The sequence below is a fragment of the Colius striatus genome, chromosome 6, assembly GCF_028858725.1.
Source record: "Colius striatus isolate bColStr4 chromosome 6, bColStr4.1.hap1, whole genome shotgun sequence".
NCBI classification, from domain to species: domain Eukaryota; kingdom Metazoa; phylum Chordata; class Aves; order Coliiformes; family Coliidae; genus Colius; species Colius striatus.
In genome coordinates, this window is record NC_084764.1 from 38,433,887 (window position 1) to 38,456,780 (window position 22,894).

The window sequence follows — 22,894 nt, forward strand, 5'->3', positions numbered from 1 at the left end:
TACATTCAGTGATGCATTATCCTGGCTGAGCTGCTGGTTTGCCGCGACTCAACTAACTACTTGTGTGAATTACAGAACACTCTTTGTAACACTTGAGGGTTACCTTTTAGTGTTGGTCTAAGAGATGAAGTGTTAAAGTCTGAATTTCCTTCACTTGATAGCAGCAGTCACTGCAATGCCCTGCTTTTGCTCATGCCCTGGAGCGAACTGGTTTAGCTGCTGGAGTAGCTGAGGCTGAGGGTTAGGTGATTTTGTAAGGTGAGCTGCTGCTTTTAAGCTCAGACAGGGGTTTTTTTTTTTTTTGGTAGATCTGTCTCTTAGACATACTGGCTATCAATGCTGAGTCCTAAAAAGAAATGTTTCAGCCAACACAGCAATGGCTGTGAAAAGGAGACAAGGGAGAAAAAAGTTAATGCAGTGTCATATTTTAACTGTGACCCAAGATTAATGTGAAGGCAAAGGAGAAAACATGGCTTTCTCGCTGTATTACCAGTTGGTAAAAGTTTATGTTCAGAGATAGGGCGAAGTTATTTAGGTTATTGATGATTTAAAGGTTTTGATTGGTTGTTAAAACTTCTAGATATGGCCTTGTCATCTTTTACTGAAAACACAATTTTCCTGGGAGCTATACATCTTAGCTTCATTTTCCTTTTCTTGTCAAATCTTGGACAGTTCTAAGCAAAACCTCCAAATGCCACCCTGGATTGTTCAGCCAAATGTGCTCTGAAAGCTTCTTGAGCAACTTGCCTTTGCACGATGAAATTAATGTGACTGTAGCCCAGCAACGGTATGAAGGGGGGAAATAACCCTTCAAACTGTCAGCACTTGGGAAAAGAAACACAAAACTTCATTATTATTCATATGTACTCTAGAGTTTCTGATTTACTCCCATTGATTTGTGTGATATGGTATCAGTTACTCCGATGCCTGTAGCGACGGGTTTGTGTTTCGTGTAATGAAGTGGAACAGCAATGCAGATGCACACTAGCCCAGTGTTGCTGGATGGATGGCTTCCAGGTAGATGGAGACTTGGGCTGACCAGCTTAGGAGGCAATTCTCTGTGGTCAGCCAAAAATCAACTCTTACTGGTGAGTCTGGAACTGTGTGTGTGTGCGTGCTGAGTCAGTTTCCTATAAACCTGTATGATTGTACCCCTGATTAGACTCAAAAGGCTTGGCAAATCCTGTTTGTGTGGGAAGCTCGAGTGCAAAAACTTGCCTAATTCCCTTTATTTAAATCGATATCATCCTGCTTAAGGCCTTTTGGAAAGCACATCTAAGTGAATGGTGTTTTAAGTTAACACAGTGTCTTTCGTGTTCATCATAAAAGCTAGTTTCATTTGAAAAGGATGTGCTTATGGTTACTTTCTATAAACTTTTGCCATATTAAACATGGAAGGACTCAATTCTCTGGCATGCACACATCGTCTTTTGTGAAATTTGTACCTAGAAGATTTAATATCTTCAAGTTCATTTTATGATCAGGAATTCTTTGAACTTGCAAAAAAGAGAGTGTGGGTAACTTCAAATATCTATTTGAAGTCTGATTCTAAGGAACACTTACGTTGGTTTTGACCTTATAATGTAAGTTTGATCTCTGTCTCAAAACTACAGTTTTCTAGCGGAAATGTAAATACAGTCTGAACTTTTTTTAGATATCTTCAGAATATCCTCTGTCTCTTAAAGGCACAGACTTTATTCCAGAGATCCTGGATATTCAAATTACAGAAACGCATTTCTGTTCCTAGGGGCCCAGATTCAGCAGCTAATCTCTAATCAGCAAAGCTCACTTGCATGTTCATTCAGGAGAAACTCTTCTGTGGTGGTTTAGCCTTGAATATAACATTTTTTTGGTAATTGTGAAGCTTCAGAGAGTAGAGGAGGGCTAAGGGTGGAACCTGACAGAGACGATTTAGAGTTTTATATATACACGTAAAGCTGCAAGTTGTCTTCTTGTATTTGGTTTTGAAAAGCAGTTATTAACTACTTTGACATCTCACTTTTATTCTCTAACATCTGCTTTAGATTGCTTGCCATAAAAGTGTAAGAATTAATCTTGCCCTCATTATTGTTATTGCTACCAGAAATCAAACTATTTTTATTACTGCTTATGTAGGGATTTGGACCCTGAACTATTTTCAGAGTTGAGGAGAAAATGAGTTTGTATTTAATTTCTTTCTCTCCTCGTGCTGCCCCCAAGCTCACAGGTAACATTAATTAAATTATAGTTATAAAGTGCACGAAAATGTTAGGCATGGCTTGTTAAACTCTATAGTAAGCTCTACTTTGCTTTATTTGGTCCAATATTACAAGTTTGAAGGGAATTCAAATAATCGGATTTGTTTCTCAGAGCAGCAGCTGCCCTGAGACAGGGTAAGACATTTGCATCATCTGTGGAGAGCTTAGTACGTATTTTGCTGTATGGAAATAATATATGAAAGTCAAAGAAATTAAAACCTTCCTGTCTGTTTAGTCCTTTGATTAACAAATGTTCATAATACTTGTTCTTGGGGCTTCCTTTTTCTTGGTTTACAGCTTCTTTGTGGTATTTCCCAGGAAGCAGCACACTGCATTGGAGTGATTTCTTTCACTGTGTTGTGTGTTACTAAATTTCAGGGCATTATGGTGATGTGGGTTCATCCAGTACTTATGTTAGAGCATATAGTAATCTTCCTTTCTACAATGGAAGTGTTGTTTTTAAGGCAAAACTATTTTATGAGCCTCTAGCAGGAAATACTCAGGCAGACTGTCTAACTTGCTCGAAATCTGTTGTTTGTGCTGCAGTTGCTTTCACACTGGTCTCTTCTTTCAGAATCTGTGGTGCCACTTGCTTTTTTTTTTTTTTTTATTTGAATACAAGTGTTTTAGCAAAAGGATTCACAAAGGAGACAGTGAATGAGATGAAACAGATGAGACATCTCTTCATTTTATAAATATAAGTAGGATTTTTCTGGGACTAAGTGAAATTACCATGTGACTTCATCACTGTTTTGCCGCCAGCTTCTATTTTCTGTAAGTGAGATTGTGGATTTTTCATGGCAGGAACTGTTCCTTTTTCTTTTTAACTCCTTGAAGCACAATAACCAGAAGCATTCTTAGTACAAAGCTGTAGCCCCTGAAATCAGAGTAATGCTGTAGGCCATGGTAGTTCTTGGGTATGTGGAGAGACTCTCTGCAACACTCTTGGGATCAGCCAAAGCTCACAAATAGACTTTCTGATCCTGTGAAGCTCTGTGAATCCTGTCCAAAGTACTGCTAAAATTCAGGTGCCACTGAAAATATTCGCAACTGTCAAAGCTGCCATGTGTCTGTGGTTCAGATTTAAGCATCATTTTGATATAGCCACTAAAAACATAGATGGAAACTTGCACAGAAAGAAAATAAACATCTCAGGAAAGGCAAAAGCAGTTATGTTCTGTGCACATTAAGAATGCAATTTTTTTCTGCCTCGGGGAGTTTTTGTTTAGTTGGACAAAATGAATGTGCGTTTTCAAAGCAGTGCTGTGAACTGTGTGTTACGTTTGCAGTGTGTCTCTTCCTGTCCACAGAATAATTGGCTGAGGTCTACTTCCATGCTCTGCATGCAAAAGAGGAAAAAAGGCTAGAAACAAACTGCTTTCCACTTTGTTAAAAGTAGTAATTTCTAAATATATTGCTAACAGGTTTCAGCTTGCATTTAAAGTTTGTAGTAATTGTAGTCCACAAGTATTGTGTAGATGTAGGACATGCTGCTAGTGTCTGACCACACTTTTACTTCAGTCTTAGTTTTTCTGAATTCCTCTTTATCTTTTTGCCTGTTTCTAATAATTCATTCTGCTATTCTCTCTTCCTGTTTTTTCCCTATTCCATTCATACTTTTCCTTTCATCTGCCTTTATTATCCTTTTCTTCATATTTTATTCCTTTTCTTTTTGTCCCCATTGCTATCAAAACTTCCCTACTTTCTTTTGTCAGACGATTATCAACCTTTATCAGTCCCTCCTTAAAATCTAGTAATTCAAGGAATCTGACTTTATTTCTTCTCTTTATCAGGCAGACATAAACCATGCAGAATGTGATGTTTTGCATCTTTATCAACATTTATCTGGGTCTAGGCTGTATGCTCAGTAAAACGAGGAATACATCCCCGACTGACACACACACACACACACACACACACACACACAGAGAATTTCTCGTCTTCTACAGTCTGAGGTCAGCTTTCTGTTCACTTTTGTTATTCTAAACAATCTTTCTTTTAAAATCATCCATCAGACTCTACATTCCTTAAAACCAATTCTGTATAGCTGTGGTTGGTTGGATGGGGGAAGCTGCTTTAGAGGATCCTGGGAAAAGCATATAGTGGAGTGCAGTGATGTATGGTTCTTTGTGAGCTTCTGTTCTACTAATAAAGCAGCTAAGTTTTGCAGGTTCCACAGTTCTCCAGGAAACCCTAAATAGTTTTCTTGCATAATGGAGGGATCATATCAGCATAACACTCAGCTTTACTGTAACAAATGAGGAACACCAGTAGATTCAGCTGTACCAAGACTGAAACAATTGTTGGTGATGCATAGCTGCTGCTGTGCTCTGACCTCTGCATGTGTGTCTGTCCTTCTCCTCACATTAGGTCTCAGGATGCTCAAAGTGACATTTGTCAAATCGATTTCTACTTCACACCCCTTGAAAAATTAGGCCCTTAATGTGGGTATTTAAAACAATATTATGTTAAAGCCTTTCATCTTGTTGTTAGGCTGGCTACTTCAGAGCTTGTGGCTTTGTCGACAGTCAAATCAAAATGAGCAAGGCTCCAGAAGTCTGGTGGTAGAGATGCAACAAAAGTTTGCTTAATTCTGCTTAATGCTATGTTACTAACACAGCACATTGGCAATTGGCATAGCAAACTGAACAGAACAACGACTTTGAGTCACTTATAGTGAAACATTGGCTCTGGAAAATGACAAGAGGGTGTGATTGTACCCTGAGAAGGACCATGTCAAGCCCTGTGAAAGCCACAGTAGGAAGAAGAATGTGTGAGCTGATAGTGAGGTTTGTGAATGTAACTGACATTCCCAGAATGTCTGAATACCTCACAGCAGCCAGTTCATGGTATAGCTCTTCAATCCAGCTGAATGTGGCCAAACAGATATCGACTGCAGGGTAACTCAAGGAGGGCAGTCACCTGGAGGGTGATTGGTAGGCTTATTGCTTACATGAAAAAGCTGTTTTGGTTTAATTCTTTATTTCTAAATGTGATTGTGTCTTATGTACCAGGCTGTCCTTTGAACAGTGCTGGAGATTCTCAGGAAGGCTTAGTAGTTCCTGCCAGAACTCTGGAGTCTCCACTGAAAATGAGTGAGTGACTCATTGCAACAAACATGCAGACTATCCCCTGAATCCTAACTGGACTCCAGCAGCCAGGGCTGGAGGGGACAGTACCAAACAGGCACTGCCATCCACTGATGTGAAGAAAGGGCACCAGGCTTTTCTGTGAAGAGAGGAGTCACTAAATCCTGATGTTGGCACTGACCCAGAAGAACTGTATTTTGGCATGTTAGATGGATACAGGCTTTCTTCTGAGAGATTAGAGAAATGGGGCTTTTTGGCAGGAGCCTAAAGATAAGTCTGGTCAAGTAATTACTTATGTCAGAAAGTTGTAAAGGAAAATTTTGGAGGGAAGTAGAACTGATGGTGTGATTTAGCCCCTGCCATTCGGTGGTCAATTTCTCAGGAACCTGTTTGTGTGTAACAATTCACACATATGTGACCATCCTAGGTGCTTGTTGATCTCTTGCTTTATTTCTACCCTTCCTAAAGAAAACACATATTTTAAATCTGATTTTGCATTCAAAAATCAAATTAAGTTACTCTCAGGTTCTGAAGTAATCTACCCCAGAGAGAAGGAGGGTATGTGTGACCATCTTATGTCTATCCCTTGCCCTACAACATATGATTAGATTCTGATTTTGAGGTGGAGAGGAAAACTTGCATTGATTTTTTTTTTTTTGTTTGTTTGTTTCTATCAGACCATTTGTTCTCTTTCCATTTCTCCACTGGAGTATCCCCATAGCACTTTCATAGTTGGGTAAAAAAATTACATTTATTGTTTGTTTTCAAGAGCAGAAGAGCGAGCAGTTGGTTTCAGATCTGCAAGTCTTTGGAAAAGCCTCACTGGCCTAGGAGTTGTAGGCCGAGGAATGGAATTATGCATTTTAGTTTGACATTCTTTGTGTTTATTTAAAAAAGCTGTGGAAGACAGAGAGAGTAAAGGTTAAAACAATATTAACTGAGCCCTCTAAATCTATCAGTTTCATTCTCCTTTTCCTGAGTATTACTGTAGTCAAAGTAGTTAATCAGAATCAGAAAACCTTATTAGCATTGCTGACATGGATTTGTCAATAGTGAATTGGGAGGATGGAAACTAAGGTGGGGGGAACCCCACACAACCCAACTTCTGACTCGGACTATACTGCCTAAGATAGTTGGATTAATGTTGTTCTGTAAGAAATTCTGTTAACGTGAAATCTTTCCAAAACCTGAATTCTCTTGTGAGCTTAACAGTAAAATAGTTTCCTAAGACTGCTCATACTGAAAAATGCAAGGAATTTATAGTTTTGTTTTAACATCCACTTGAAGGCATTTGGATAATTACACACTCAGATGATGGTTCATCAAGAAGTGTCTTTGTTAACCTTTCTGTCGTGCCACATGTAATTAAAGCGGTGCTCAGGATGTGTTTTAGCAGCGTCATGCCCTGGCATCCCACTGCAATTTCTTTTTGATTAGCCATGTGCTCCTTACCCCAGCCTGGGAAAGGCAACCTGATGGTGAAAAGATTTAAATAAAAATGACATTGCTGCAGACTGACTTAATGAGGCTTGGCACATAAATGTTACTATTTCTGTTATCTGACGTGTGCTGCGTTCTGGTAGCGTGGTGATAGCAGACCTGAGTAAGTTCCTAAGCAGAGAAATTACAAAAGCAAAAAGATTGACTACATCATGTAGTCCAGCTGCTTCTAGTATAAAAACATGCTTTGTCTGGGCAAGTTTTACTGACCCCAGTCTCTGGCTTCTGTCTCTTGCCTGGGGATGTTTTTGTGGCATAGCTATTCCTTCTCTTTTCCCTAGTAGTATGTTTTTTATGTCAGTCTCTTTTCTCCTCCTCCTTTGCACTTGAGGAGTTTCTGAGAAGACTGCCAGTTGTCATTTCTTTTTGCTGCTGAGGGAGGAGGTGAAGGAAGACAATATTGTTTTGGAGACAGGAGAAGGGGGAGATGATAGGATGGGAAGAAATGTAAATGCTGCACCTTGAGTAGATATTTCTGGACTGTGTGCTAAAGTAACGACTTTCTGTTAGCAGGCAAATAGTGATATACCTGGTGTTTGCCAAGAGTCTCTTCCCAAACCCCTGTGTGAAAGGTGCACAGGTACATTATAATTTCAGTGTGACTTTTCCTAAGAGGACATTGATTTTGTTTAAAATAAGATCCTTTGTATATAATCTTCTTTGTATATAATCCCTGGTTTTATTTTCAAAATGCCATGTTATGTCATGATCTGAAACCGAAACTAGCTATTGCTTCTGTTTCTTATTATTTGCATTGAGAAATGTCTCAAACAGTGTATCTAGGAAAGCAAAAAGTAAATCAGCTGGTCAGTTTTATTTGTAAAGCACAGAGGTTGTTTTTACCCTGCTTCCCAATGTAATCTTGTGATTCTCTCCTCTGAAGCCATACAGTACTTGAATGGAAAGTCAGTTGCTCATAAACCCATTGCTATGCTGTCTTTCATATAAACAAAGTCATAAGGATAAGCAAATGCCTTCTTTCTAATTAGCAGTGTGTTTTATGGTTCCATACATTCCAAAATGTAAGACAGATATGGTGCCTAAAATAATCCCGGAGAAAAAACTCTTATGCCACAAAGATAGGGCTGGGAGGAAGAGGATACAGGGAAGTCGCTTGTCTGTGTTCTTGGAAACCTTTTCTGTCTTCATTTGTATACTGTCAACTTCTTTTACACAAACATGATTCAGTGGGTGACACTCACTATCCCAGTAGCTACACATTTTCAGGTGGCCTTTCAACTATTAAGACATCTGTAGAGAGCAGACACATCACTTATGGACTTCCCAGCCTCCACGACCTGAGCAAAGCAGACTCTCATACTTCCTTGAGGTTTTTTTGTATTGCTAAGTGGAATGTAATCAGCATTACCAAAGCCCATCAGCTAAAGTTGTGATCTTGGAAAATGAATGAGCTGTGTCATAGAGCTGCACAGTCTCCCTGAGATGCTGATCTGCTGGCTGGACACAAACCAGTGCAGTCATTTTGCCATGCAGAAGTACGTACTGATTCCTAATGTATGCACCTTGGCTCAGGATATAGGTGAGAAAGGCGTAAGAGAAGCCAGTGCTTTGAAACTGATCTTGATAAACCAGAAATGAGCTGCCAATATTTAATGGTGAAGATTAATTATTGGGAAAACTTATCTAGAGGGTATGCTTGTACCTTTATGATCTGAACTTTCAGTCTGGCTTGGAAACCTTTCAAAAGAAGGTGCTTTGACTGACCTTCCAGTCCTTGGGTTTTGTACAGGAACACAAAATATCCTGGCCTGTGCTAGACATGAGGTCAGACCAGTTCAAGGATGGACAGTTTCTATACGTTGTTCCTTTGCATGTTCTTCTTCTGCCCTCTGGGCCACCACACTGTGGTGTTTTTGCAGTAAAGGTCCTGGCATGGCTTGGTGAGTTCCTCATGACACATACACCAGCGCCCACCATCTAGCTGGCATGCAGACCAGTCAGTCGTCCCCACCATTAGGCATAGCTCCCTTGGAGTTACCGATGAACATCTGAGAGGAAATGACCATCACGATCCCTTATCTCTGGCACCTTTGCAACCTTCCCCAAATAGGAAGACAAAAACCATTTTTGTCCATCCTTCTAGGAGTCCCCAGACAGAGAGGAGCAACTGTAGCAGCATAAGTGGTGGTGGGGAAAGGAGCTTGTGATAGGCCTGATCCATTTGTCAGGAGCCTTCCTGTATCTCTTGACCTAAGTCAGCAGAAGTCGCTCTTGTTAAAGTGTTAGGAATGCACCAGTGGCAACTCCACTAACAGTGAGCAGCTGTTCTGGTGATGCCCTCCAGAGATGTGGCTTGTGCAATCTGAGCTGCTCCATTTTTCCACACACAAGTAGTTTCCCAAAATATTTACCATGGGCTTGATCTTTGCCTGAAAATGAACTTTCTTTTCTATGACTGCAACGACATTGCTCTGTGTTTGGAAAGACTTGAGACTTTTCACTCACCAGATGAGGGTGTGCACACATAAAACGTTGGTATGTCCCTTCAGTTTGGTTAGACACACAAATATTGTTAAAACTTTAAATTAACAAGTCTTATTTAGACATTAATCTCTTGCAGTGGCTCTACAGTAGAAATGTAATTCCAAGGTATGATATTTTCATCAATTAGAATAATTTGTAAATTGGCAGCTTCTAGCAATATGCCAGACTCTGCATTTGTATCTTTAAAATGTCATGAATTAACCTTAGATATGAGTTTCTAACCTTTCTTTTCCTACTTCTCGTTAAAAAAATACGTGGTTGCCTGCTTTTAATGTTGCAGGAATAGTTTGTGGCCCCGAAATAACAGTATGCTAACTATGAAAGTTGGAGTGAGTCATGGCTGACTTGAGAACTTCACCGTGGTTCACCTTCAGGACACTGTTACCCTAACTGTCTCAGTAGCAGCCCCACCAGGCTTCTAGGAGTGCAGAAAAAGGCCAGAAATATGTTCTCATCACACACATAGAGCCACTTGAGTGGAAAACTTGAGCTACTGATCCTTCCATAGAGATTGGCCTAGATACCCATGATAGTACTTCTCAAGGACTTAACGTCTTCAGTTTGCTTCGCTATTTTCTGCAACTCTCTAAACAAAAATATCCATGCTCCAAATTCAGAAAGGTCACAGTCCTCAACCACAAATTTAATTAACAACTTTCCCCTTCTACTGTGACTTTTTGTCTTCTTTTAGTTATTTTTAACCCAATGTCCCATGTTAGGAGCCTTTAGTTTCTGCTTGAGGGAGCAGATGCTTACGTGAGTGACTCCAGGGAAGTGAAGCTCAGTAAGTAATCACCAGCGGGAGCCAGGATTATACCCGGCATTACACCGTGGAAAGCTTCCCATCTCCTTTTGCAGACAAAATGTCTACAAAAACAATACTACTACTTTCCTAAATTCCTGCATTTTGCAGATGTGAAGCTCAATTTCTACAGGGGAAGCCAGGCTGTTTTCGGAGGAGCTCATAGTGCTCTGTCTTTTTGCTGCTGCTGCTAATTTTTGTGAGCACCATAGAATACAGTAGAAAATTGAAACTGTGTGAAAGATCAACAAATCAGCATAGAATGTCACGCAGCAACATCTGTTAACTTTGGCTCTATCTCACATCCTCCTGACCCCTCCTTTTCAGCCACAAGTCTCCTGTTTTGTGAGAGCTTGGAGTGATAGGGACTTGGGGGAGGAAAAAAAAAGTCTAGCTGTTTCTCAGTGGTCTGCAGTGCTTGCAAAAGTACCATCTGGAATGAAAGTTTCATGTTTGTGTGTTTTCTATATTTTTAGTTATGAAACCAATGGGAATTTGCTGAATGAATTAATTGTATTGCACTGTAAAAGTCTATCTTGAGAGCCATTAGATATGGGAGCTTACAAAGCCTGCAGAGAGAAATGAAAGCAGCTTCCCTTTCTAATTAGGGCTTTCAGGAAGTCATTGATTACAGAAGCAAACAGTGTTGCTTGGAGAGATTTGTTTGATACTACTTCTGATAAACATCATTTTTACCTAATAGTAATTGTACTAGTGACACTGGAAGCAGCTGCACTCTCTAATGGTAAGCTTGCTTTCAATAAAACGTGTCTTTTTTCTCCTACCTTGTAAAAACGGTTAAAGCTGATGAAATGTTACTTCCAAAATATAGATACCAGTAAAAATTTTCATGAAGAAATGAGTGATATAGTAAACTGTATGTTCTTAATGGGCTGGTCTTTGTCCAGACCAGGCTAGTGTTATAAACTTGTATTTAAAAAGAGGCAAAACCTTGACCTGGTGTATTTAGAAATTTTTTACCTTTTTTTTTCCCTCAGGGTCAGCATGTTTCATTAGCTCCTATTCAAAAGCTAGAGGAAACTTTGTATGAGTATCAGCCTCTGCAAGTGGAGACGTATGGACCACCAGTTCCAGAGCTTGAAATGTTGGAAAGGCTGGGGTAAGTAACACACCAAGTTTTAATTCCCATTTCATGGCATTATGGCTGAGACTTAGCATCTCCAGTTTGCCAGCACGTAAGAGTCTTTTTTTTTTTTTTTTTTCTTTCTCTCTTTCTTTTTTTAAAGGATCTTAATGAAATATTAGATTTCCTGCCCAACCAACATTTTGTTTGGGTGGATAAGCTGAAATTTTGAGTCCTCGAGCCTTTATAGATCTGTTGAGAGCTGGACTGGATTGCATTAGTGTTTTTAAGGTTGTCCTTGGCAGTCGTAGTGAAGTAGCTGTTCATTTTCAGTTGCACAGTATTAAAAAATAAATAAATAAAAAGCTGGGGCTTAATTTACCCAGCTGCAAGCCAGTAAAAATATTAAAATTGGGCTGTTTGCCATGGAAAAGGGTAGATTTACTTGTCGATTGCTATCTACAGTCAAACTGCGTTTGTGAGAAATGAAGCACGTAGCTTAACTTTGTCACAAAATACAATGCAGGGCTGGTCCAGCAGATTGGTGGCACCATGGTGTGCAGCCATGTTTGGAAGGGAATATGAGAGTCTGCTTTGCTCAGGTCGTGGAGGCTGGGAAGTCCATAAGTGATGTGTCTGCTCTCTACAGATGTCTTAATAGTTGAAAGGCCACCTGAAAATGTGTAGCTACTGGGATAGTGAGTGTCACCCACTGAATCATGCCCTAACTTTTAAGGTCACCAGCACATAAAGTGGCTGGAAGATTGAGGCAAGAAAGAGTTTTTAAAAAAATAACAGTTTATCTTTGTGTAACATGGGAAAACTGAACCCACAAAGTTGAGACTTGTTAGCATGCAGTTTCAGAGACCACTGGAATCCAAACAGGAATCCCATCTAGTTCACTGGCGCAGGAGAAATTGTATCTCGTCCAGAAAATGATAAGAGTTTTTTAAAGTAAATAGGCAACCTAATGGTACTTCAGAAAATTCAAGGCTGTCTGGAAATGAAGTTTGTCTCCATTTTTATTGTTTCTATGTCCTCCTGATGGCTGTAACTTTTATTATCTGATGTCAAGCTTCTGAGACCAAATATTAATTAGCAGTTTAAACTTGGGCAGATCCAGGCTCAGCCTTCACCACCTGTTTTGACAGAGGACAGCTGTGGGGGACTTCCAGTTTGAGTGGAGCTTTGAGGCCCTCTCAGCTTTAACCCTCATCACAAATAAAAATGCTTGGGGGGGAAAAAAAGATGACTTGTGCCAGGAGGACTCCCAGTCCCTATTCCTTTGGCTTGTGCCTCTGTAAGGTGAGTGCTGGTGTCCAAGTCCAGCAGGAATCCTGTGTGATCCCTGATCAACCTATCTAATTGTCTGTGATACCAGTTCAGAGGCAACTCAACACCCTGCAAAACAAAATCCTTTCAATACTGCAATTGTGTTGCAACTTCTGCGTGTGAGAGTATTTGGAGCAAGGTTTGTAAACGAGACTCCTAGTCTCTTCTTAAGGACACTTGGCCACACGTGTCATATAACTGCTTTGAGCATGAGCAGCCAGGATTGCTGCATGGCTCTGGATGTGATGAAAGAGTTAAGGGCAGCAGAGGTGCTGGGTGGCTGTGGTAGCGAGGGGAGGTGCGTGGGTGGGTTGCTGGTGCCCACCAGAAGAGTTCTTCTGAGTCCTGAGGCTGTTTGCAGTTCCAAAACAAATACATGGATGCTGTGGGTTCCCAGCCATACAACTGCAGCCCTATTCCACAGAGTGTCTGAAATACCTTAAACCCTGCAAGGCGACTCGTTTATATATTTGTGTTTCTGTGTTTATATGAACTCATGCGCATTTCCTCTTGATGATGAATGCTTAACTAATGTGCCTGCTTTGGTTTTTTTCAGGCAGCTGCATATAGCTGCCTGGATGAGGCACAAGAGCTGGGCACAGCATTATCCACTCCCACTCAAGGTTTTCAGTTTCCTCTTCATTTGCACTCATGTAAGGACAGATTAAATCTGGTTTTGTTGTTGTTTCTCCATCTTTTTTCTGTTCTGTTTAATAATTTTGCAGCCTGGATATTTATTTCTGCTAAATAGTTCCCTCAAATGTGCAGGCTGTTACCATGTGAGTTTTTGGAGCCAGAATTATTACAAAGACATTGCCAATCTGGAGACTTTGAATTCACTTCTGTTAGCATAATTTACCGACTTTTTTCTTTTCCTTAAAGTTACAGTTTATTATCTTCAAAACACTCAGAATGGACTTTTTGAATGTTTGCTTCTTACCTGCTCACTTTCAGTTTCAGCATCAGTTTTACTTCCTTAGTAAATTGCTGTAGTGAAGGAGCTGGCACGAAGCTTTCTAGCAAAGAGCAAGAAAGTCATTGAATCCTTAAGGGATCATTTAGAACATTGTTTAGGGATCTTTTTTATATATATATATATTTTTTTTAAGATTATTTGTACTATTTGCTCATTTAGGCTTTACAAAAGATTTTGTGTGCAGGTTCTGCAGCCTCCAACTGCTCTTCTGGAAGGTTTTTGCCTGTTTTGCAAAAAAATGAAGTTTATGTTCAAACTGTTTTTAGAAATTTGTTTTCAATTTCTCTTGGTATTTTCATTTTTCTCTTTTCTGTGAACTGCAGAGAAGCATTAACTTCCGTAGGGTGCATTTTTTTTTGTTGTTGTGTTGGAATCATAGAATGGTAGGGGTTGGAAGGGACCTTTAGAGATCATCTAGTCCAACCCCCCTGCAGAAGCAGGTTCACCTAGATCAGGTGGCATAGAAACATGTCCAGGTGGGTCTTGAAGACCTCCAAGGAAGGAGACTCCACATCCCCTCTGGGCAGCCTGTGCCAGGGCTCTCTCACCTTCTCAGTAAAATATTTTTTTCTTATGTTTAAGTGGAACTTTTTGTGTTCCAGCTTCATCCCATTACCCCTTGTCCTCTTACTAGCTACTATAGAAAAAAGGGATGTCCCAGCCTCCTGACACCCACCCTTTAGATATTTATAAATGTTAATAAGATCCCCCCCTCAGTCTTCTTTTCTCCAGACTAAACAGCCCCAGTTCCCGCAGCCTTTCCTCATATGAAAGATGTTCCATATCTCTGATCATCTTGGTGGCCCTGCGCTGGACTCTCTCCAGCACTTCCCTGTCCCTCTTGAGCTGAGGAGCCCAGAACTGGACACAGGACTCCAGATGAAGCCTCACCAGGGCAGAGTAGAGGGGGAGAAGTCTGAGGACAATGAAGAAACATTTTTTTTCCAGCACAAATGATGGGTGTAATGTGTAGGGATTTGTGTCCCTCAGTCACCCCTTCCCAAGCTTTTTTTTTAATGGAAGATGTTCTTGGATTAATGAAATACAGGTAATTTTCCTGAATTATATTTCTTTTTGGGAACAACGTGTATTGCACTAACTTGTAGACAGTATTGACCTGATGGTATGAGGAGTGAAGCTTTCTCAGAGCCAGCCTCTGATAGAGGTTCATCTGACTTGCATGTCTGTGGGGTAAATGCCAGGATGTCTCAGTGGCTGATGACCTCACTGAACATGCCAAGTTGGTGATTATTTGAGCTGGGTGACGAAGGTCATTTTGTGTGTTCAGGCTGTGAGGACCAGTTCCTGCCTGTCTCAGCTGTCAAATGGAAGTATGACTTGAAGAAAAGGAGATGATGTGTGTGAGAGCATCTCCCAAACCTGTGGTGCAATCCTTGGGGAAGAGAGGGGTTTTGGATTGTTGTAAAGTACCCATACTGGAGACAGGCTCTGTAGCTTGCCTGTCCCTCTATAATGACTAATAGTCCCGGGTCTGTGTGACCTGGTCACTGCTCTGTTACTGTTCAGTGACGTTCATTGGGAGATAGTTGGTTTCTGGGTGGAACTGGAGGCAACCTGCTGGTGGGAGTTGCATTTGGAGACCTCTGTCTTATCAAAGGCCCTACTGGCACTTCTACCATCACTAGAAAGTTAGGTTGATGTAGTTTGACCAAAGTGGAGACTGTCACCTTTTGGTTCAGATCAGTTCAATCTGTTAAACTGTCAAAGTCATTGCAAGGCTGTGTGAACTGCTGTAGCTTTTAGGGAGAGGAGATGCATGGTTGAGAGTGAGTTCATGGGTGCCTGGATGCTTGGACACTCACTGCCGTTACTTCAGGATTTTATAAGAGGGACAGAAATGGCCTGTCTAGTTTTTGATTGTTCTTTTTTTCCCCCCTCCTTATATTTCAGCCGAGCACGTGACGTTTGTGTTGGAGGTCTGGATTTTAATTCCTGCAAAACAAAAGGAATGAAAACTATAACAAACTCTGACATGCCAAGAAGTGAAAGACCAAAACAGGATGAGGATAGAAATTAGTTTGTTGTTTTAAAAATGTATGTTTGTTATGTAGTTCTGATTAAAACAAAAAACTCCAACAAAATAAAAAGTCAAAACCCAAACCAAAAAGCCCTTGAGGGTCAACATGGTGTTTGTTTGAGGGCCTGAAAAATGTAAAGATGTTCTTGGCATTAATTGTAAGTATGTATGGCTAACAAGAGCAGCCACACAGCAGTCTCGCACCAAGTATTTACAGCTGTGGAAGAGCCATACACAAGCGACTTAAAAACTGACTATAGGTTGAGAATCTGTTTATGTGATTAACATTTTGGGTAAAGATGTGTGAGCTTCGTGTCTTAAAGTTTAGAAACAGTCTCTTGGAATCCAAAGTGGATTGTTTCTTAGCACAGCACCAGTCCTATTCTTGCAAAACAGAGATAATTCAAAAGTAAGATTAAAAAGTTGTCTTTACACTCCACTTAAAAATCCATTCTTTTACCAGAGAAGTTTTTTTATGCTGACCTTGTAACCAAGTATAACCTGGGGTGCTTAACATAAAATTGTGTTTGCCACATAACTTGTTCTGGAGAGATACATGATGAACACATACACATGCATATAAAATACTAACTTGCTCCAAAAAAATCGTTGGTTTTCTTTAGGGAAAAATGTGACTTTTTAGGGAAAAACGTGATTTCGATCTATCAACTTGTTTTCATATATAGCCACATTATTAGCAGAACTCCAGTAAATTAGTATTTTATTTAAACATAGTGCAAAACTAAAGTTACATGAACATGGTTCTATGAGGACAGGTAATATGCTTTGAGAATTTAAAAGCTAAATCTAAGCAAGATGTCATTTTAAGAGTTGAGTAACTGGGGCAAAATCAGAGTGCTGTGGAAATCTACACATACAACAAACGTGTTTGCAGACCCTGTGCTTTTTGTGACAAACAACTGCATTGGTCCCTTCACATTTTCCTTAGTGTAGGACGGGTCAGTCGTTTTAAATTTTTAATTAAGACGCAGAAGCTGGATTTCTGGTCTGCTAAAGCTTTGTTAGCATTTAATTTTTAACCTTCATTTCAAGTGGAAAATTTCTGCATATTTCTTTTTTGTACAGTTTTGTGGTGTAATTTGAAACACATGTAGAGTTCTGGCACTTAATCTAGAAATGACTCGTGTAAGTTCTTTGCTGTCAGTCATAGTGATTTTTTAAGTGAGGCAATAGTAAGGATGCTCTCCAAACTGTTCTTAAACCATAGTTTATATGGTCTTTGGCAGGATTAGTTTTTGGTGAAACCCTGTCAATGTCTCTGCGTTGGGTTCAAGACAGTGAAATAAATGAGAATTGATTTTGAATGGGTGACAGGACCACGGGGCATTAAATATTGTAGCAGGTAATTTTTCACATCTGCTGTCTTTGTCGTTGAGGTCTGCAGATATTTCTTGAATCTTGGAAAAGGAGAAAAGCTACAAATGAAGGTCTCACTTGATCTGCCTTGGCCCATTGATTTTGAACACTGAATTCATTCTGCTCCTTTGAATAGAATATAGTTTCTCAATAGGCTCAGTAGTGAGAGTCAAAAGATTGAGTAAGAGCAAGGAAAGCTTGTCTAGTTTTGGAGAGCATGTAAGAAGGCTTCACTCCTTGCAGGAATTCTCTTGGCTGCCAATGCCTATAGTCAATTTCCCAGTGTCTCTTGTTTCAGGACCTGATCCTCAGCAAAAAGATTTCTGTTGACTCCAACACACTTTGAATCAGACACTTGGATCAGTGAGAACTGGCATGTAAGAAGTGATTTATTGCTTTAAAGACACTGGTACATTTGCATACAGCCTTTTAAAGGGAAGCGTTTTTTTATTCACTTTATCACAAATAATTGAATAAAACCCTACGAATGGCAATAGAAGTACTATGTGGGTACACTATTACGACCCAGTGTGCTGCCTTTTTCCAGAGAGAATGGAACAAGGGAACAGAACTGTGTAAGCCATCATAATTTGATTTGATGTAGAAACCGTTCTGTATCGCTTTAAGGTACTGCAGAAATCTGACATGTTTCATCATAGGGTTTTGGAAGGATGTAGATTTAATATAGAGGAGGTAGATTAGCACCAATTTTTCCAACTGAATGGAAGCTGAGGAAACAAGCACAGCCTCTAGTAAGTCCAAAATCTTACTGTTTAAGAAATCATCTTTCTGGCAAGAAGGCCTATGAACATTTCAAATGACACCCTGTAGTATATGGTGTTTTGCATGGAGCTCTTCTGTCAAGGCCATTAGCAATTGAATATATTAAAAGTGGACTGCTTATGAAATGGAGAGTTTTGCTTCCTGCCCGCCCACCTGTGGGTATAGTGTGGGTTCTGTAACTGTAAAAAGTCTCAGGAGGGTTATAAAAGCAGAGAATATGGAAAATATATAAAGAAACAAAGCAGGAAGCCTGCATACACCGTGTCGTTTCTTGTATGTAAAGTTGGCTGTAGTCGTGTATGTACCACTAAATTAACCTCAAAAGCTGGCCATGACAGCAGAATGTCCGTAGTAATTGTTTTTGTTGGCATTTGGCTTCAAAATTAACTCATGGATCTAACATGAGTCTCTGCACTCACAATACTCCTCTGGTGATGTTTTTTTACTTTTTCATGCAATCATGGAAAAAATATGTTTCTGCTCGAAGCAGTTGTCAAACAACCTTCTTTCATCGACAATCAGACACAGGGCAGCTGAGTAAGGCTGTTTAGTCTAGAATAAATACTCAAGAGATTACAAGGTCACTGTAGGAAATGTAATTATACCATTTATTCCAGAATAGTCTTTTTGTAGTGTGGACTTGCAGGATACTAAATCATGCGTTTGTTAAAATACATAGAACGTGAACAAAAGAGAAAATCAGAGCCTGTCTGGCAAGTTGTACTACAGGATTAAGCAGTAAATATTTAAAATTGCTTCACAAAATTAGGATGATGATACTGGCTTTCTGATTAAAAACTGGTGGGAGGCAAACCCTGAATTGTCTCTGCAGGTGTAGAGGCCATGCTGCTAAGTACGTAACTGAAAAAGCATCAGGCAAAGTCTCTGCTGATGGATTATAACATGGCAGGAGACATCAGCAGTTGTGTAGGCCAAATTCCACATTTTCTGCACTCTTTGTGTCTCAGCAAGTGAAAGCCTTGTTACTACCAGCCACTTACAAATATCTGATCATCTGTAATAGTTGTTATCTGTTATTGAAAGCCTTTCTTTTCTTTCATCCTTCCCTTCCTCTGCATTGATGTCACTATTGGTGTTTGGTTCTCCTATGACCATATGCTCACAGACTTTATTCTTCAGCCATCCTTCATCAGCTTAGAAAAAGGTATTTTTGTAGAAGCTTTAGATCTTCAGTTGCTTCTCTGAAGTTATGTGCTAAGTTTGAGGCTTAGTAGGTTTTGTGCTCAGTGCTTTTTCTTCTTTTTTTCCTTCCTTGCTTCTCCTGCACTTCATTCTGCCCTTTCAGCCTTTCTCTGACTCCTCAGCCACATGTATAATTGTGTTGGGAATTGTGTAGTTGCCACAAGAAAAACAATATGCTTTGCACATGCAGGAGTGATCTTTCCTGCTTATCTCTCACTTCAGCAACAAAAGGGGCTCAGTGTCCTCAGTTTATGTAATTCTTTTAGGGACAGAGGCCCCAGATGCTTTCTTTAAGCCCAGTGTAAGACTACAGAGGCAGGAACACCTTAACAATGAGGAGCAAAGTCTGTGTACTGGTCATGGAGAGTATGGGAGCTTATTGAGGACCACTGCTGAGAGAAAGAGATTCTTCTCTTGATCAACATCTGAGCATCACTCGTGCTCTGTACTTGACTGTAAGGAGCAACAGAGAGATGTCATGACAAAGAGTTGCGCAGAGACAGTCTAGGCAAAGATTTTATCAAAGCTTTACGAAGGTTCTGTTTGAATGGACTCATCTCTTAAATTATTTATATCGATTTAGTCTTAGATATAGTTGAAGTAGAAAGATGAGGACTGTGCTGTTTTGAATGTAAAAACACTTTTTAAGGCATTTGTAGGTATCCATTGTAATAAAAATGCAGAAAGGAAGTCTGAAAAGATGAGGAAAGAGAGGCTTTCTAGACCCTTCAACACCATAGTTTCAAGAAGGAGGAGTTGTATATAATTAAAATATTTAGACTGAGTGGGACAGACAGCAAAACAGACTCCTAAGGAGAAAAATAAAGCCAGAAATGGTACATCTTTTTGACTCAGACACTGATAAACATAGATGTGAAGCAGCCTTCTGAATAAAATTGTGTATCGAATGGCTAAAAAGGTGAATTCCAACTTTCCTGAAATAGCAGAGGGAAGCACGGGAGTGTCTTGCTTGAAGCTTGATGCAGTCTTTCAAAGAGTTGCTAGTGATTCTTTAACTGCCTTGAGATAGCTTTGCTGCAGTTTTATTATTGAGTGGTGTTTCTCACAGTGATTAGAAGTCAACAATGTTGAAATCTTCTCTGAAGAGTGCCAAGTGATTGGAGTGAGGGATCTCTTCCTGGAGGAGTATGACTTTTGCTAAAGTCAGTAATTCTGTTCATAAATTTGATCCTGTGTAACTGCTCTCATTCTTGATGTAATGGAGGGTGAGATTTTATGAGCTGGGCCAGTGGTCTCTGTTTTTATATTCTGATAGTGACCCTAATGATCACCCAAATTGGATCATATTGGTGGAGCTTTTTGGAAAACTGGAACTGGAAAACATTCTTTAGAGTTAATGGCACCTGATCACATGTGTTCTCTTCTTTGTTTTTCCTAGTTTACTTTTTTTTTTTTTTTTTTTTAAGAAATAATCATCCAGGTCTCACCTATAAGAGCTGGAGTCTGTAGCTCCTTCCTTTCCAGAAGCTTGTGTTTATGTTCACTGATTGCAGTCACACTTCACGGAGTACCAGAGATTTTCAGGGTAACTGAGACCCTAGCTGCAGCATGGAAAGGAATGGTTGGAAATGGAGTGGGACCCTAAAAGTACCTTGGCAGACAAAAAGACTGTTTGGTAAGCGCTTCATATCCACCAGAGAAGCTGCATGAAGTAAGATACCCCATAGATGTCCTAACTGCCTGAGAGAAGCTTCAGTCAGAGCTTGTATGCACCCATAAGACCAAGCAGTAGGAAGCCAGAGTGCGTTAGTTCTGGTGTCATGGCACTGCTAAAAGAAAAGAGAGGAAAACTGAAGCTCTTTGGATCTTGGAAATTGGAAAACATCCAAGGACAGAAAAAATATTATTAACTCAGGAGTCTTTTGTAGTTAAACACTCGTGTATGGTGAGTCAAGGGGGTGAGAGAGGAACCGAAAACTTTTACAAACAAAACTCAAAAAAGCACGGCTGTGCTTAGCTTGTTGTGTCTTCTGGAGCTCTTTTATTCATCCTGAACACTAAGAACATGAGTCTCTTAAATGCCATAATTTGCAGGATGGGGTTATGATCAGTGAATTCACCTCATGGTGAGGCAAGTAAAACCTGTCCCTTTCCACATGCAGAGCATGTGACAGCACGCACTTGAGCTGAGAAAGGGAGGACTGACCCCTGAAGGGACAGCGGTCTCGTGAAGGTTGATGGTGCTAAATGTACAGCTACAGAGGTGATTAATTCAGCATTGTTTAAAAATACACCCTTTTTTTCTCCCTTGGGTTAGGGATGTGGTGTGTTTCCTATCATGCTTTATAGCTTTGTGTTTTCTGTGTTTCCTTTTTTTTTAAAGTGGGGCTGCTCAAAGGGCCTTGAGAAAAGTACCTGCAATTAAGTTGGGTGACTGGAGACTATATACACACATTTAGGAACTGATTTTCATGGCTTTGCTTTTAAAACCTTGGTAAGTAAGAATTGCTTGAAAACTGCTCCAGGTAAACAAGCCGTGTAGAGCCAGGCTTCCAGAAAGAACTGGGTTGTTCACTTCTCTCTTTTCCAAATAGAAGCATTTGAGTTAGGCCAGATTTCTGATACAAAATGGAGGTTTAAGCATAATTGGACTTCACAGATGAACTATTGCTCAGGCTTGAAGGTAACACCACCATATTTTTGTTTCTTTTCCTAACTGGTATTAAATGTAAAAACATAAATCCTTTTCAGTGGGAGAGGAGAAGGGGAGATGGTTTTCATTTGGCATAATTTCCTGTGAGACATAGTTCTAAACAAGGCCCATATTTACACAAGTCAATACAATTTTACATGTACTAGTATACCTGGCACATTTTAAAATTGTTTAGCCAGCCCTAGGTATTAAATACCTTCACAATAAATGTGTTTAATAAAAGTAGATGAAGTTTGAAATAATTTTTGAATAATTTTACAGTAGAAACACCAGTTAAATCAACCCCATTGCAGTAATAAATGTCACAAAAACAATTAATTATACTTGCTTGCCACTGCAAAATCAATTGTGTAACTGTTCTTCTAAAACTGACTTTTACATTACTAAATCCTAAACACTACACTTCTGTAACTTGTCAGAATCAGGTTTTGGTTAATAGATATTTTCAGTGATGTAATGGGAACTTCTGGCATGGAGTCAGAATATAATGGACTGTGATTAATGTTTTAATAAGCACTTTTCTTCTTATGATGCAGCAGTGAAATGGTTTCCGGTGTAGATTGATAGAACAGCAGGTGTGCGTACGTAGTTTTTTCTTTCAGTAAGAATAAGGTTTTCAGTTCTTCTGCTTGAAAGTATTTCCTATTTTTCCTTGAGTCAAATGCTGCTGATTTGGGGTTTTCAGTTTGTTTGTTTTAAATCCAACTATTGCCAATAGTTGTCATCTGGAAGTGGAGGGTGCCGTGGAAGCCTTTTTAGTACTTCAAATAATTGCTTTGCAAAGACAAAATTCATTAGTTTAACAAGTAGTTTTGATGTGTTGATGTTTTCTTCAGTGAAAGGATTTGTTTAAAAATAGTGTTAGAGCAATTCAAAAGTGTATGAGAACAAAATATAGTGTTGAAAATATTAGCAGGTTAGATTTATTATTTAAGCTGATGTAAAACACTCAGTACGTGCTTGGTTATTTTTGTACTGAAAATGGTTGTGTTTTTCTGTATTTTAAATATTTCTACCTAAAAACCAGCCACCTCTGTTTTAGTCACTGTTTATACTGACCCATCAATTCAGATTTGTTGCAGGGATAAATTCTTTTGCAGTTGTCTGCTATCTTGATGTAGAGGTGGTGTTTCTTCTAAGATGCTGCTTCAGGTGAGCATATTGTCTTTGCCCAGCTACTACCAGGTGGTGGTTGTGCATTTGGTCTCCACTGTTACTCTGCAGAGGAATATGTAAAAAATATATAGAAATAACCACAGAGCATGGAGGAGTAACTTCTGTTGAAAACAAAGTA

General features: G+C 39.7%; 1 protein-coding gene across 2 annotated transcripts in view; it reads left to right on the forward strand.

Moving 5' to 3' along the window:
* The window catches only part of MNAT1 (MNAT1 component of CDK activating kinase), a 126,408-nt gene that overhangs the window by 74,802 nt on the left and 28,712 nt on the right, over positions 1-22,894 (forward strand). Inside the window, exons 7-8 of one of the 2 annotated variants that reach the window (XM_061998035.1) lie at positions 11,132-11,253; positions 15,437-15,578. In XM_061998035.1, coding sequence (XP_061854019.1) covers positions 11,132-11,253; positions 15,437-15,563 — 249 coding nt within the window. In that variant the 3' untranslated portion in view covers positions 15,564-15,578. Of the gene's footprint in view, positions 1-11,131; positions 11,254-15,436; positions 15,579-22,894 lie in introns of those variants that run through there. The other variant, XM_061998036.1, reaches the window with a different exon arrangement.